This window comes from Sander lucioperca, chromosome 17 (genome assembly GCF_008315115.2).
Source record: "Sander lucioperca isolate FBNREF2018 chromosome 17, SLUC_FBN_1.2, whole genome shotgun sequence".
Taxonomy (NCBI): domain Eukaryota; kingdom Metazoa; phylum Chordata; class Actinopteri; order Perciformes; family Percidae; genus Sander; species Sander lucioperca.
The window spans coordinates 22,784,144-22,796,628 of NC_050189.1; the positions used below are offsets into that span (position 1 = coordinate 22,784,144).

Sequence of the window (12,485 nt, forward strand, 5' to 3'; positions counted from 1 at the left end):
TGAAGCATCAAGTAAGCGTCTAGCTCACACAGTGAATGTCAGTTTGACATCTTTGACCAGCTGAGAAAGAGAATAAAACAATCATTCTTCTCTCTGTGATGCCCGTTTAATGTCAGAAGAAATCAATCCTATGGCGTTCATAAAAGGCTGTGTGTATTTCATTGTGCTGTAAACATCGCTGTAGTCCAGACTTTTTATTCTCTTAGCATTAGCCGTCTGTTGTGATAAAGCAACACAGTTTTTACTCCACAGGAAAAAGCAACAAAGAGACTCATATAAAATGATAAGAGCATTGCTTTTTCATTCAAACATTCTCATATCTTGTGAATATAAAAGGATATGTGAATAACGTGATTGTATTTAAAAACTCAATGAAAGAAAAATAAATAAAGAAGTCACCCAGACCAATTCCATTAGAAACTACTCAGACTCCCTATGAATTACATCATTTTTCATAGCTACATCGCCAATAAATTAAATGGGACAGACAGTAAATACATGTGAAAGAGCATAAATGAACAGAAATAAATAATATTGTCCTTCGAGCTTTTGTTTTTAAGAAGCTTAGATAATGAAGTGAGAGTAATAAAGATCTATCCTGCCGGCCTTTGAAGCTTCTGTTTTTAATTAGCCAATTTATATAATCTGTTGCCTTATAGCTTTATGTTAACGATAAAGAGAAAAAGTCTAACGATAGTAAATTCCGTTTTTTGATGTATTAACTTTGTCACTACTGGGTAATATCTTGTCATATGGTAGCGAAAGTGCGGACAGGAGGCATTTTCTATTGCTCTTGTAATAGGCTATATTAAGTTATATACATTGGAACTTTTAAAAAACTGTTTGACATTTTGAAAAACACATTTGTTTGAGTTAGGGGACAATCAATTCCACTCTCATGTTTGTGCATTAAGTCTGGAGCTTGAGCTTTGAAACAAGTTTTAGTGGTGCTGGTAGGCAGACTGTTTCACTTTGGACAGGACCGGGCTAGCTATTTCCCCCCGCTTCCAGTCTTTGTGCTAAGCTAGGCTAACTGACTCCCGGCTCCAACATACGCATATTTCCAAAAATGTGGCCCTTTACCTTTATGGAATGATATGATTGAATTCATTTTAAATATAATGTTATCTAACAGAGCACATCTAAATTGCATTGGTCTCAGTGTTACTATGTTAAGGACGGATCATCAGACATAGTCCTGCTCACAACCTTGATGTTATGGTTCAAGTCCGTTAAGGAAAGTATTATTACAGCTGAAGATTCCTAAATTTAACTTTTTTCTTTACCTAGGATACACTTAGTGGGCACAAATACTTGTTTCCTGGAAAACACTGTTTTAAAGTCACCTTTGGGAGCAACCCAGCACAAATACAGCCCTACTTTATTTGTTGGCCTCAAGCAGCTGAACAGCTGAAGCTAGAGTTAAATGCATGCTCAAGGGCTGCTTGGCGGTAGTAATGAGCGGTGGCAAATTCTGCTCTTTCACTATTCTGACCCAGTTTAAACTAAGGCGTCAGATTGTTTAAACACATGATTTCACAAAAAAAAAAAATGTACGCTTCCAGTGGGGATTTGTAATTCTACACGAGCGGATTATGGTTCTTTGTTCACTCCAAGGTAAAACAGGATTTTGTCACTTCATATAGTGTATTTCCAAAGCATTAGCAAAATGTATTATCCTACAATAAAACTATAATTTTATTGGAATTTAGTACCTACATATGTAAAGCTACCTGACCTCAAAGCTTGTGGAGCTGGAGGCTAGGTGGGTGTAGAAAAAGTAAAGCAGCAGACTATCTTGTAACTAAGGAGCTAGCTATGCCTGCAGAATGCCTGAGGCTACAGTATGCTTCTGTGTGTGTGATGTCAGACCATCAACAGTGTGTTTCAAGGTCAGTTGTCAAAGCATCTTATCAGGGGAGAATGAGTAAGAGGATATGAATGACAGTAGCAACAAATACAGCCTCCACCCATCTCTCTCGGCCTCTGACCCTGCCACTGGCTGATATTGGCTTGATGTGCTGAGGCATGCACAGCATTTCATATTGATAGTTAAGGCTGTCTAGTTTTGTTTCTAGTTTTTAGTTTTATAGAATAGTAAAAGTACTGTTTGTATTTCACTTTCTGTAAGAATCCTAGAATGGTAATGGTATTACATTTTGTGACTGAGATGACCATGGTAAATTCATCCCCTGCTTTGTGATGTGACTTTCCTCATGATGTACACTTTCTGTATTTAGCCAAGCATCCATTCATGACCTGAACGTCATGCACCAGTGCTGTTGAGTGGCATTTTTTAATAACAGATGGATACAGACATTAATTACATTGCAGAGGGTACATTTGGGTGTTTATTTGATGCCCGCTGAGGCAGAACAGAGGAGGGAAAGGACGTGAATCACCCAATTAACCTCTCCTGTATACCAAAGGAGTTCTTGCTAAATGTAAAATGGCTATTTTTACATACATGTCATCCACATGGTTATGCTCTGCGTTTAATACGACACCAACTTTGAAATGTTGTTTAGCGGTGGAAGAACCTGTCTGTTGGTCTAAAAATGGACTGCAGTATGCATTATAAGGCATGAGTACATGCCTTGAATGGCATCACAGTATTATTTTACAGTAAAATACTAAATAATTCACATATTTCTTAAAAGAAAAAGTTGCAACTAATGCACACTACATGTAGCAAAAGGCTTTTATAAATAATTAAAGCATCAATAGACATTTACATTGGCTTGTAAGCATCATTACATGTTATCATTTACCCCTAAATTATATTTTTATAATAAATTCTTTTCTGGGAAATATATTATTTAGGCATCTATATTATGCGTCTAATTTTACTATAATTAGGAGGTAATTGGATGGACTGTAAATGACCTATACAATAGTCACAGTGTGTGAGAGCATGTTAGCTTCTAATAGGGGGAAGGAATTAAAAATATGACTGTTCTCTAGCTAGAAAAGCTAAGAAGTATTTAATACAGTAATAGACAGGAAGGGTTTGTGTTACATTAACTCCGAGAAGGGTATAAGTATTTCGTAAGAGGTCAAATTACTTTACATTATTATTATTATACTTAATCATAGTGGGTAATGAAACTAAAATGTTTGCAAAATATATTGAAGTAAAACATTTTTTTATTGGATATAAGAATACAGGGAAGTGTAGTTGATAATTAAGACCTCATATAATAAGTAACTAAACGGTTGTCTGCTTCAGTGGTGCAGTAGAGGCAAGGTTGAATGTGGACCATTGTCCACACATAAAGTAGCAAACACGTTACATTCCTTCCACACAATATAGATCAAAAAGACAGTTTAGAAAGTCACATTTTCCTTTCAAATGCTCCATCTGCTCTGCACAGTCTTGGCCATCAGCGTTAACGCGTGAGCTCCAGGCTGTGTGGATCAATATTAATTGTAGTGCAAGACTGGTGTTATACTATAGGTCAAGGCTACTCTCTATAAATCACCAGCGGAAAGGTGACAGTCTGGGTCTCCACAGGTTCTCCAGTCCTCCCCTCTGTGTTTTAATACTGTGACCTCCTGATCTAAGTATGATTTATTTACTGACTCCTATCTGGTAAATATTGACCAGTGCTGAATGTGGGGCAAGTTGACGAAAAAGTTAAAACAGACATTATGCAAAGTTGGAGGTAGAAGTATTGGTTGACGCCAATGATCTGTGAAGTAGAAACAGGGTTCTGCTAAAAATCCTTACAAACCAATCTGACTGTAACCCACACTAGGTTAAAGCATTTAGCTTTTAATATATTCCTTTCCTGTCTTCGTGGTGGGCTAATTGCCTAAAGGGCATATTCTACTTAAATGATGCTGCAAAATGTGATGGTTTTATCTTAAATTAGGAGTTATCCACAGGGGGATCATGTTGACAATGAAATGCTTAACATTCTTGGTATTCTTCATATCACATAATTTGATTTAAAGAAAAACAGGGCCACATTCACATCAGGGCCACATTCACATCTCTGTCAGGACATTTTCTTTTTAAATCCAAGAAGAGGCGCCCCCATGGTGGAGTGGACCGATGACCTGTCTGGACCCCTCAGAGGTCATCCTTACCCCCCACCTGGTCTTCTGCTGCTGAGCTAATGGAGACCAGACACACTCACACTCACCTCTGAGCGCCTGATTGCATCAGGTCCCTGGGGCCATTTGGAAAACACAAGGTGAAGCCAGTGCGTAACATGCAGGGCTCAGTTTATCTCACCAATCAGGGGGTCTAGCTAATGCACTTGGGCTGGAATAAAAAAAACTGGCTGGTGGAGCTTTTTATGTTAAAAACAACCTCAGTCCAGATTCTTGATCAATACTGGGACCTGGCGGCTGAACTACCTTGGCTACACAAACCAAGTGTAGTCCTCATTGGTCAGTCTGACAGCCTAAATGGGAGAGGACAATGTGTGGGCAATGATAGATCTTTAAATCTTATCCTGGACTGAGCAGACGTGCATTAACTGAGAGCACTTAGAATCCTGAATGCATTAACTGATGACCTAATGATCTGTTAAACTGAGCTGGCACTCCACAGAATTACAGTTGGACAATAGAACATGGCCCCGGGATACTCTACAGTCAGCCTAAATTTTGCCCATGTCAGAGCTAAAATTTGGAGTCAAATTGTGCATCCCATGCTACTGTACAAGCTGAAATCAGCAAAAACTGATGTTGTGCTCTCAAGGATGTATTATTAACTCCACTTCTATGCTCAACGCCACTTTTTGTCAAAATGCAGAACCACTTTCCCAACTACATTCACAGGCACTCCATCACTGGTAGTACATCACCACCAACTCTATGCCTTGAACAAACCTTTGGAAATAATCACGTTTCCACAATTTAGGCTACTAATACCAAAGGCAAAGCTGACATGATAAACACATTATGGAGCCTGTGTGTCATTTCTTTTGCTGTGCATTTTTGCTCATTTTGCTCTTTTTAGAGCCTGCCAGGTTCCCAATGCAGAGCCACTACTGGGCAAATCATGTGTACAAGTCAAAAAAAAGCATGGACCCTGTGTGGGTAAAGCCTTGTGAAAAAGTTTTGCAAATATATTGCTACCATTTCTGATGGTAGAGATGAAGATCAAAAGATTGGAATAACTGCTGGCTGGTGTAGTAGTTACAATGGATAGAGGTGTAGAGATTTCCGTTGATTGATTTTAACCTAACCTTGGAGAATGATACCATAGAGAAGATCAAAGGGAGACTATATTCACCTCTAGAAATGTCATCTGATGCAGACATAATGTAGACCTGGGGCTAATTACCAACTTCATGCAAAAAGCAGAAATATACAGTATCTTATCATACACTGAATATTTACATTAATCAAAGTGCTGTCTGTCATTGTTTCACTTACATCTGTCAATTGAGGGCAAATGTTATAGAAGTATATGGTCAGAAGCTAAGCCATTATCAAATTGTTTGGGCCTTACCTGATCCAGGGTGGTCTGGGACACAGCGTAGTCTTCCACACCCAGTCTCTGCTGATGGCTGGTGAACTGGCTGAATATGTTGGCCAAAGCTCCCTGTATGTACGGGAGCTGATACTGCAGTGTGTTGTGATGCTTCTCTTTCAGGATACTGCCCGGGAAGGACTGCTGGACGAAGTCCTCAACTGGCTTCAATGCAGGAGGAGAGCCACCAACCCTCACAATTACTGTGTAGCCATCTCCAAATCTAGAATAAAAGGCCACAATTAAGCTTTAAGTACAAAAACAGAAGTGCAAACAAGCATGCCAGTGCCAAACTGTTCACGGCTGGTCATCTAAATAATTAACTTTTATTTTCTCCTATTGTCACGGCATAGTGCAATGGAAGAAAGCGACGAGATGGGAAGCAAAATATAATTGGTCTCATATTCCCCACCATTTCAAGCTTCCCGGATGTGGTGAGCAACAGGAGCAGTCGAGTCACAAGCAGTTGGAAGCAAAAGCAGCTACAACTTCAACAACATTGCAACAATGTCACCAGCTGATGATAAACTTCTTCAAGTAATAGTAGGTTTCAACACACTCACCAAATGTAAAAGACAGCATCAATTTGAGTCAAGCAAAAAAGCCCAAACAGCTGAAACAGAAATTGCTTTTTCGAAAAGGGTGGATATTAGTTAAGAAGCCTTTGCATGGTTATATCAACTAAAGGAAAAAACGTTGTCTAATGAGCGGAAACTTGCAAGCAGGATTGATGGAACAGGTGGCCGGCTAGCGTTAGCTTTCCACCTAGCTAGCTCATAGTCCAGCCCTCGTTCTAAGTTGCACTGCTGAGGATGTCACCTTACCGGCTAGCAGCATAGAGCGAGACCGCAGGCTCAGCTGCTGGTCTCTGTTGCAGGCGAAGCTTGCACAGTGTGTAGAGTATTCCGTCTGTAATAAAGTTTCCTTCATATTCTCTGATCTGTACCAATTTATCCCGGTGGTACACATGTGCGGTAGTTTGAATGCACATAATGTTGTGCATAAAAAGTTTTCTGCTGTAAAGACCATAGACAGTATGGAAAAGACGGAGCCTGTTTACATGCCTGTTTAGTGACGATTCAAGATGGCTGACGCCCGTTTTGCTTCGGAAAACTTTGTGTAAAGACGACAGTCCAACCCCCTATGGGTGGGTTGAAAACATGCGGAAGTAGCTCCTACTACTGGCTGTAGTCCATTGCCTCTGGGCAAAAAATCTTGATCGATCACGCAAAAATCGTCATTTTGCGTCATCGGAAGATTTTTTCCAGACCCACAATACAGAGATCTCTTGTCTCAGGGGGACATGAGGGAGGGAAGCACGGCCATTCGAAAATACTACCATGTTTCTACTGATACAGAGCTTAATGCTAAATCGGTGAAGTATCCCTTTAAGCTCTACAGCTGCTATGTGCTACCTGACCAGCATCAAACAGCAGACAGACAAAGTTAGCCACTACAGTAGGCCTGGTGAACAGGTTGTAGCATTAAGCAGCTGAAGCTAAAAGGAGAGGATTTACATTGACGAGCCGCCAAAAAGACGACTCCAAATCAATGTTAATGTTCCACAGGGTCTGCTAGATGTGTAAATAGCCGACTGTTTGCTAACAATGAAAAGGTGTAATATGTCATGTTGCCATCAAGTTGCAAAAAAATTCAATTATTGCTGCCTTAACAATCTGAACATAAAAGCTCTGTCTGAAGAATCTTTTACAAAAACTCCTAAGTTATTGCTAGTATATGATAAGTAATGCAGATAGCAGTCCTTCCAGAAAAATGCGGAGTTTTTTTGTGATTGTTGTGGGCAAAAATCCTTGATTATGCGGCACGTTTTCTTAAAAAATGCGATGGAATATGCGGGATATTTATGCAATTTTATGCGATGAAATTGCGGGAACTTGCAAAAATTGCAGGAACTTCAACTGCACGTTTCATCATGGCTTCATCGCGGGGTTTGCAGCTTTTCGATGATGTTCACATCGCGTAATTACGTCACATCATAACGTTCCCATGGCAACAGGGGAAAATGGCTGCTCTTGTGTGAAGTAAACGCAATATTTTTCAACTTTCTGCTAAGATATGTGACTTTTTTGCAACGCAAATGCAGGGATTATGAAATCATGCAAGCCCCGCATATTTAAATAAAATTGGCAATTTATGCGGTGAAAGTGCATAAAGACTTTGGCTGATTATGCATTGAATTATGCGATCGCATAATCGCGTTTTTCTGGAGGGACTGAGATAGGATATAAATGCTTGAACAGCCACAGTTTTGAAAATAAGTCGACATGCTCTATTGGTATAGCTTTACAACATGAATGATATTTCTAGACATGACATATTGTCACAGATGAAAATACACCACAGCTAAGCTCTAAAGCTAATTAGCATTCTGCATCTTCCCAGTTGTATGCTACGTCTTGTGAGCACCAAATAAGACTCCGTGCCTTGTTATTCTATTGTTAGCACTCTTATGACCCATTGTTTTCTGCCTAATTAATTCCCTAATGTTGGATTTACTCATGGAAATGTCCACTGTGGGCTAGTACAGAGCAATGTGCAACAAGAGTCAGAGTCTCCCTTAGTGGCAATTAGAGATATGGTGAATAAATTGCAGGCCTACACAATCCCAAAGGGAGTGAGAGAGGAAGTGAAGCTCTGTGCTGCTACTGAGAAGCACAATGAATGGACCCCATGGGTAGCAGAGTCCCTTTACTTAAAACACGACTGCTTGAAGTTGAAGAGCCACAGTGCAAGAATAGTGTAACTTTGCATAAATTGTACAGTTTATGGAAATGCTTATCTTATATTCATTTCCATTAGAAATGCATAAGTGTCTTTTTAATGCTACTTTTAGAATCATGCTTAGGCACATCGACTGGCAGGTCTGAACCCTGCTTAACTGGAATTTTCTTGCATTACGATTGGACGTGCTAGGATACATCTCGTGATCAGATGTCAGAAGTATATGGACATAAATCTACAGGAGCTGGCATGTGAACCAGTGATCTGCTTTATCATTCTAATTTTGCTCCATGACCTCTGTCTCCTGCCACGTGGTGTACAACAAAGATTACAAAGATTGAGGTGAGAAAATTAGGAAGTCTTGCTAGGATTTTGGTGTTTGTTAGCATTGTGGTCCGATACCACAGTGTGCGAAAATGTTCAGAAGAAAACTAACAATGTTTAAATATTTACACATTTAAATTACAATGTTTATGGGAATAAAACATCAAAATGACACACAAGAATGCAGCAACGACAGAAGTATTTCCCATTTTATGATGCAACTGAGCGAATGGCATGCTCTCCACAACCACAACTGCATCAAGCCTACTATATAGGGATGATCTGAGAACTGTGCCTGCACTGTGATCTCCTCAGGGGCTGCACACCACGGGTGATCAAAAGCATCCCCATGAACCTCTAAAACATTTTATGTAGTACACATCATGTGGATTAAACTATGGGTGCCCTGCAAGTATCAGCATGATAGTGCGTCATTAAGCAGCAGCCCTTTAGACAGACCTTCAACCATTTCAAATTATACTCCACACTGACCAGCTCAAAGTGCAAATGGCAAAGCAGGATTATCACGATCATCAGAGGAACAGGGGTCTCAACAACTCTGGTATTATAGCACAAAAGAAATCGTAGCAGTGCTTTGCCCTTAGTTAAGAGGCTCCCTTTAGTTAGTATCCAAACTAATTTGTTATTTTCATGACTACATTCCATCCTAATATAATTACGATTCATATGTGCCACTGAAATTAGGCATACAAGGACTGTCATAATCAGGGATATTATACAGTAGGACTTGATACTTCTCAATGTAATATGCTCTTTTGATCATTTTCCGTGGAAACACATGCACATCTACCTTGGTAAGCTGCTCAGTCCAAAAGACTGTAGTTCCGAAATTATCTCTCAAATCTCCAATTAAAATCTGCTTTGATTTGCACACGCAGCACCGCCTTTTATGAGTAACCCATTTTATAAAGTATAGCCAAAGTACATCTCTCATTGTGTAAAGACGCATCAATTTCTGATGAACAGACGACACCACCACCATAACACCACAACCATCCTCACACATCAAGCTTAATTTATCATCCAATCAAGACTATGACCATAATCCCCCTATGTTTATTATAGCTGCAGGCCCAGGATATGTGCTGTCCAAAGACTGCCAAGCTCAGCCAAGATGCAAAAATATTTTTGCAAAAATCCAATAAGGGCAGGAGGTATTGTGGCTAAAGGGTTTGGTGAAATGGTTTGGGGCATACGTGGGTAATGAAATGCTGCTTGTCAGTGACAGTAAAAGGGCTTATCAATTAGCTTCCCCTCATTCTATCTCCCTGACTAGCTTACTTTTATTTCCTTTCTGTCTGCAGCTACACATGGGCTTCAGGCAGCACACTGGGAAAAATATCTTTCTTTTATGTTCATAATTTCTTTACTCTGCCTCACATATTCACAACAAAACAAGTTATTTTATCTTTGATACACTGTCTGTTTTGGCTCTCCTCAAATAAACTCTGCCTGTGTAGGGAAAGGTAGGCTTATAAAGTTATATATATATTAGGGGTGGAACGGTACATGTATTCGTATTGAACCGAAACGGTACGGGCGTCTCGGTACATGAATTTACACGGAGAATACACGGTATAAAAATAAATAAAACTCGCGTGCAAATGAATTCATGTAATGTGGAACTACTGTTACATACGCGTTTCTTAGGGACACCTAATCTTCAATAATCAATAATCAAGCCTTAGCTCTGAAGCTCCCAAGCTCCGCCTACATGTCCAGTCGGTCCAGTGAGTCCTTATAGGCTATATATGTCAATGAGTGAGTCCACACGAAGCAAACTAGTCCCTTCCATATACAACCAAACACGGATGTACTGTAGCTGTATCCCTTCTTGCCTCGACCACAAATGGCTTCCAGGCGCATTTGCTTCGCTGTTTGCTCCGCTGTTAGCTCCGCTTTTAGCTCCGCCGTTAGCTGTTAGCTCCGCCGTTAGCTTCGCTGTTTGCTGCTAGCTCCGCTGTTAGTGTGTGAAGCTAACGCCACAATTCGCCAACTGCTCTGTGTAACCGAAGCTGCTCTTTTAACACCCCTGCTCTATGCATTCACATATGAGAGCAGCGCTTGTCTCCCATATCACACTACTAGCTGATTGTCTTATAAGTTCCAGATGGAGTCTGGAGATGATGTGGGGTAGCCTACTTATTGTTTACTGTTTACATCTTACTTTATATGCTTCAGGCTGTTGCAGCTAGCTCAGGGGAGAGACTGGATGACACTAGGTGGTACAGCCTGAGACATGCACAATAAAAAAATTGCCTTCTGCATATTTGTTTTGCTTTTCCCTCCATTGTACCGAACCGAACTGTGATGTCTGAACCGAGGTATGAACCGAACCGTGACTTCAGTGTACCGTTCCACCCCTAATATATATAGTTGTATGTAGGCTCTGCACTGTAGCCTACGCCGTTGTGAGCATTTATACTTGTGCTCTGGTGTGTCTGCGTCACTCCGCAATTACATCGCCAAAACCGCTAGTTGGCAGTGGGATTTCCACGCCACTGTGTTGAGTTTCATCATGTACTTCAAACAATGGCGAAAACCAAGCAGATCACGTTGGAGTTGAAGCTAACAAATGTTGAACAACAGTTTCTTTTACTGAAATTACCGCAGAAAACATACAGTAGAAGATGTCAGAGGAGATGGTCTGTACGACCATTGAACAAATTACAGTAGCCTAAGGCAGGAGTAGGGTGAATTTTCTGTGCTTGTCCGAAATGTGACGCTACCAGAACTCGGAACTGTATCGGCGCAACATGTGGTTACATTTCTTGGGAGCTGCACGTCAGGCTATTCAATGCAGAAGTATAAACTGGCCTTTAGATATCTATATCTAAACAGAACATAACAGCAAGTTTAAAACAATTAATTAGCTTTTTACTGCAGATTGGTGATTTTAAAGCTAAAAGCAAGATCTTTGCAATTTAGGGTTGAATATGGCATAGAAAATATAATGAATGGATTATGTAAAGTCATGACTGTACCACATTGTCACAACTAATCCTTTTCATAATATTTTACATTAGAGATATGATACAGCAGCTCAACACAGCGTGGCAGAGACACTAATGTCTGTGCTGCAGTTCTCTTTTCTACATTTTCGTTATTCTGCCTCATCCTCTTCTCTACACCCGAATCTGCTGGAAAGTCGTTCTTCCATGTAATTTAAAACAAACAACAGCCAGACACAGATAAGGGCATGACAGGCAGAAAATAATTCTGCTGCCTTCCTTCATCTGAGGGAGTCTAGAAAGGTCACCCTCGTCGTTGCCAAACTTGTATTTGTGTCCGCAGGGGGGAGGGCGGATGCGGGGCATGAGGTCAGTGTTGCTTGGGTGGTCTGACGCTTTGATCAGGCAGGAAGTTATCCAAAAAGCGTCTTTAATTCCTGGAGGGGGAGCCAACGGAGCTCTAGGCAGAGGCTCCATAGGCAGTGTGAGGATAGATGAATGGATAGAGGAATAGATAGGGGATCTTTGTCCAACCAGAAAAGACGTAAAGAAAATTGATGTATTAAACTGTATTTTAGTTTGCTTAAAATTAATTTCTGAAAATCAGCTAGTCTCTGACAATGTAACAAGTTTTCAGTGTGAGTTATGGTTAGAGTTGAAAGTGTGCTGTAAATCAAGGGCCTTCAAGTAATGAAGTGAGATTATGAGCAGTTAAAGTAACTTAGAATAAAACCTAAGCATGAAGTTCATTCTTTACCTTGGAAATAGTAGTTTAGCATTAGCAGTTAAATGCAAATGGAAGCTTAAGATAAAAGGCAGCAATTGAACCTTGAGTGAAGATTATTGTGTTCAAATAAAACTATTAAACCTGTCCTTAGTGAGTTTTTAGCGATAAGTAGTGGCAGTTTGCTTCTATGTCAAGACATATTTACAAGGTGTTTGCATGCAATATTGTGCTT

At 40.1% G+C, this 12,485-nt stretch overlaps 1 protein-coding gene across 7 annotated transcripts in view; it reads right to left on the bottom strand.

The window, feature by feature from the left end:
• LOC116039899 (phospholipid-transporting ATPase ABCA1-like) overlaps positions 1-12,485 on the bottom strand; it is a 204,571-nt gene that overhangs the window by 2,314 nt on the left and 189,772 nt on the right. For all 7 annotated transcript variants that reach the window (XM_031285034.2, XM_031285035.2, XM_035994053.1 and 4 more), the window contains one exon: positions 5,468-5,711. In XM_031285034.2, the coding sequence (XP_031140894.1) occupies positions 5,468-5,711 (244 nt within the window). The remainder of the gene's footprint in view (positions 1-5,467; positions 5,712-12,485) is intronic.